The sequence below is a fragment of the Mandrillus leucophaeus genome, unplaced genomic scaffold (genome assembly GCF_000951045.1).
Source record: "Mandrillus leucophaeus isolate KB7577 unplaced genomic scaffold, Mleu.le_1.0 Scaffold75, whole genome shotgun sequence".
In the NCBI taxonomy this organism is placed as follows: Eukaryota; Metazoa; Chordata; class Mammalia; order Primates; family Cercopithecidae; genus Mandrillus; species Mandrillus leucophaeus.
The window spans coordinates 6,555,348-6,560,473 of record NW_012108141.1 but is presented as its reverse complement, the minus strand read 5'-3'; the positions used below and the strand labels follow the sequence as shown (position 1 = coordinate 6,560,473).

The window sequence follows — 5,126 nt, the reverse complement described above, 5'->3', positions numbered from 1 at the left end:
TCTAAATTTAACGTCTTTAAAAAATAAATCACTTTATAATTTAATTAGGTTTTCACCTAAAGGGAAAGTGCTAATAAAAGCTCAGATAAGAGAAAGTGGGCTTGGATAATTGGTTTAAAAAGAATCCACATAATCATAGGGCTTAATATTTTTATCTACAATTTAGCTCAAAGTCATCAGAATGACTTTTATATCAAAGAGCTTCAGAGAGTGACAAGAGCAAGACTTGCTTTGTACTGTTTAAAAGTCATTATTCTATGAAATAACTTTAGCCTGCCAAGATGAGAAAGAATAACAGATGCTGTTTTTGCATTATCTGCATTATTTCAACCAGCCATCCTTAGACATTTGGGTCAAATTTCTAGAAATTTGTTACTTGCATTTGACAGAGGAATCATGTATCTTAACCTCTCAGTTTGACCTTTCTAATTGGCTTCCATTTGTAATATGTTACTTTCTGGGGCAATTATCCTTAAGCTGTTCCAAGTTTAGTCTATTTTTTGCAAGTACTATGGCATAAATCAGAATATTTTAAAAGTTAAGATTTTCACTCAAAACAAACCAGTAAGAGAAAGTTTCTTTGCATGCACTGTGTATTATTATGAGGTTAGATTTTGAAGGTGTTTTAATCTTTTATAAACTTAAAAGTAGACTGAGGAAAAGTTATTCCGTTCAGATGTGTTTAATCATTGTTTTCTATTCTGTATGTGGATTTTTTTTTTTTTTTTGCTTTTATACAGTTCTCATGAGAACTCATCTGTATGTGAATTTTAAATAATATTTTAAAATAAAATTAAATGCCCTGAGAATGATACATTGGACTTTGGTGACTCAGGGGGAAAGGGGAGGGGGTTGGAGATAAAAGACTACACATCGGGTACAGTGTACACTACTGGGGTGATGGGTACACCTAAATCTCAGAAATCACCACTAAAGAACTTTTTCATGTAACCAAATGCCACCTGCTCCTTAAAATCCTATTGAAATAAAAAATAAAATTAAAAAATGTAATACCCTACTTTTTTCACAGTGATGCAGAATGTTGTCCCTTAAATAAATGAAAAAAATTTAAAAATATATTTCTATGAATACTATATTACAGTTTGCTAGAGCATAGTAACCAGCTCAAAAAATGAAATGGTAAATTGTTTAATAGTTCTTGCAATAGGTGATTTAAGAATTTAACAAAGGATTTCCATTTATGCTGCTAAACTGATATTTTAGCAATTTATTATATTTAGATTATATTTAGATTGTTACCCTATAATAATAGGCAATACTTATTGAGCACTTATAACACACCAGATAGTATTCTTAGCACATTGCATGTATTATCTCATCGAATCCTCAAGTAACTACAGAAATTGCTCAAATTCTGTCTCTTCCAAAAGATATTAACAAATCACTTTAGATGTTAAGAAAAGTAAAATTATAAAAGTCTTACACATTAAACCAAGTGGCGTTTTCGTTGAAGTTTTTAAAGATCTATAAAATAAAATTATATATAGTAAGTTTCAATTGATTGCTATCAGTTGAAACTTTCTATAACTTTGAAAATTGAAAAAGTGATATTCTAATAATTTATTTAATAAAGACTATAAAGAATCAGAATTAAATGACTAACTTTAAACAATAATTGCTTTCAAAATGTTTTAATGTGAAGAAAATAAGTATGCCACAGAAAAAGCATAAAGCACCTTTAAGTTCCGTGTGTATATACTAATACAAATAAATAGAATCTGTGAGTGGGAAAACTAAGCTGAACATATTCTATAATCTTTAAAATGTTTTAATACTTCCCAGGTAATGGAAACTTTCATAACAAAGCAAATAAATAGTTTATGAACTGATCACAATATATAAAACTGGTCTGAATAAATTTTTGAGAATGCAAAATTAGTTTTCATAGTATTAAGAAATCGTTATTTTTGATGTGACAAAAATACAAGATAAAAATTCTTCAAATTAATTAAAATTTGTCTATGAAAGTCACAGTCTTCTAATTATTGGTTTCTTCCCTCCCTACTTGTTAATATGAAAATATTTTACATTACTGAGACCCGATTTTTGGTATTATGAGTAGCTTGTAAAATTAAGTAAGAACCTCATCTACTTCACAATCACTATAAACTTGTAAGTTTAAAATGTGGTGAAATATATTATTGCCATGTTTCTTCTTATGTGGCCCACTTCTAAGAAATAAGTGGATGGCTACCCCTTTGAGAACGCTATTTTCAAATACACTTAGGCTTAAACTTTTTGTAGACTCTATAATATCTTTTTAAGTAAATTAAATATTTAAATTATTACTTCTAGAAGCATACAAAATTCCCTTGGTTAAATGTAAATATGCTTTTTAAATAATTAAGTTCTTTGGGCAAATTGTCTTACCTACCAACTTGGAAAATTATTCTGTTTTACAAATGTAAAATCTTTATAGCACCTTTAACAAATATAAAGTGGTTCTACTTACACTTGCATGGAGTTTTCCTTTTTTTGACATCGCTAAAAATTTGTTGCTGAAAACTCCTCGTATTCCTACAATCCCCTGAGACACAGCAAATATTTCCAAAATACCTAGGATGACAGAAATCCCAAAATAAAACACAGGCTCTTCTTTATATCATTGTGAAGAATTAAATTTCTACATAGATTCTTTCCATTCTTTATTATTGTGATTTAAAAAAAGAACTTAGTATTTAACATCCTTATTTTTCATGACCTTTACTATGTTAAAAACAAAGAAGGCTAGGATTCAAGTGTTCATTTAAAATAATTTCAAGATTCAAAAATTTGATTCTACTTCATCAGTAATTATTTGGACAAATAAGTCACTTTTAGTACACAATGAGCATGAAGTTTTCTCAGGTTCTAAAGAAATTAAAAAGACATTTAAAAAATGTTTTGCAAAATAATTCTTCTCCATTATTTCTTCATCAAAGATAATACACTACTTTGAATATTAAAGCACAAATCTGTGCTCAAGACTAGTATAACTATTTGAAAGTCTGGAAAATAATACTTATTTACGTTAAATAAATTCCTCTACTCTAATTATCATGGTTATAATGGTAGTTACAAATAAACATATACTATACTCAGTCTTTTAGTGACTGCATTTAAAGACTACATGTAAGATACTGAAAGCATTATAAATAACTTAAAATTATTGGTTCAATGAAATGTTTAATGGATTATGCTTTGAGACATCTGGCATTTTGAATCATTTCCTAGAAAAAAATTAATGAGATAATTTATTACATTATTGTTTATAGTTTGTATTTCATAGTTAGCATTATGAAGTCAATGTTCCCTGTCTCCTACAGTAATTTCAAAGTTCACATCCACTGGATCAAGAGAATTACACACCAAAGTTCATAGAGTAGTTTAATAAGATAAAACACATAGTCTGCACTTAATTAGAAAGCCTGCTTATTTAAAATAAATCATGTATTTTATATGAACATGAAAAGAGCACAATGTTTTTTATTAGTTGTCTATTTCAAAATTTCAAAAGTTGTCTATTTCAAAAAAAGATTTTTAGCTCAATAGAGCTAAAAAGGGACCTGTCTTAGAAAGGAAAAAGGGAAGCCAGGTGCAGTACCTCACGCCTGTAATTCCAGCACTTTGGGAGGCTGAGGCTGAAGGATCGCCTGATACCAGGAGTTCAAGACCATCCTGGTCAAAATAGTGACACTGCATCTCTACTTTTAAAAAGGAAAAGAAGGAAGGAAGGAAGAAAAGAAGGAAATAAAGAACAGAGGGGAAGAAAAAAAGCACATCTCAATATTTCCATCTATAATATTCTGAGCATATATACTAATTAGGATATCTCAATAGGACTCTGCCAAATAGAGAGATTCATCAGATTTTCTTGAACAGCAAACTCTCCCTGCAGTATTTGAGGCACATATAAAATTATTCTGCTTACCAAAAATAAGAAATATTTTATAAAATTGAGCATTTGTATTGTGCAATGTGAGCTAACATCTATAATTCTAGCAAGCATTGCTGTTTATTTATTCAACTTGGTTTCTTAAAAAACTTCATTAGAAAGTTTATGTGAAAAAGGGGATAACTGAACAACTTTTTAAAAAATAAATGTTTTTAGCCCAAAGTAAATAAAACACACCTTAGGGAAACTGCAGGTACCAGTTCATTAATAGGTGTTTCTTTAAATTGAAAAACAGAAACCAAAAACTATTGGAAGCTACTTTTGCTGTTAGAAGGAAACTGAAAAAAAAAAAAAAGAAAAAAGAAAAAACAAAACCACTAGTGTCGTATAAATCCTTTCCTTCAAAATGTTTTTTAAATGCTATTTATAATAGAGTTTATTATAAACATTATTTGAGTGTGCTTCTAAACGTTTAGAAGCATATCATTTTATCAAATATTAACAAAACACACCAAATGCTTTGTGAAGTTAAATACTCTACACAGATGTAATATGTTATAATAATATTATTACTAAAGCATGACTATAACAGTGATACCAAGTTAAATATCTATCAGAATTATGGAATTATATTGAGAAGAGCATTAATGATTTTAGATATTTGGGAGATGGGGGATGTGATTGTGAATATTTATGTAAACATGTACATTCAAAAATGGGAAAGAAAGAAAGTGAGAAATTGTATATGTGTGGAATGATAGATACAAAAGGGGCAACACGGAGTCGATAGAGGAGAGATTTGGTTATATATTTACTCCAATTTAATCATGGTACTAAATTGTTAGAGGCTTTCAATTCCATTCTCTGGAAAATGATCTGGTTTTGAATATGCAGATATATTGTATATTAATGAAAAAATACATGGTAGAGTAAAACATAAAAGTCTCATAAGTGTATGTGTTTGTATGCTAACTTTTAAGATGTTGAGATAAAAAGGCTTTATAAATATTTGTTTTAATAGAAATACTACTGCTTTGCTTAAATAGCTTCTGATAATTAGCTTATTCTCTTTTTAAACAAATATCCATTTAGATGCATTTAACTTGTATTTCAATACAGTGTACACTCTGTGTGTAAATATTATATACAATTTGCATGTAATGTATTTTAAATATGGGGAAGATGAAATAATATATGTGAAAGTGTTATTATTGTGTTACATATTGCAGGG

The 5,126-nt window shown here is 28.6% G+C and overlaps 1 protein-coding gene across 2 annotated transcripts in view; it reads right to left on the bottom strand.

The window, feature by feature from the left end:
• Nucleotides 1-5,126, bottom strand: part of FGF5 (fibroblast growth factor 5) — a 32,591-nt gene that overhangs the window by 15,197 nt on the left and 12,268 nt on the right. For both annotated transcript variants that reach the window (XM_011966231.1, XM_011966232.1), the window contains exon 2: nt 2,474-2,577. In XM_011966231.1, coding sequence (XP_011821621.1) covers nt 2,474-2,577 — 104 coding nt within the window. The remainder of the gene's footprint in view (nt 1-2,473; nt 2,578-5,126) is intronic.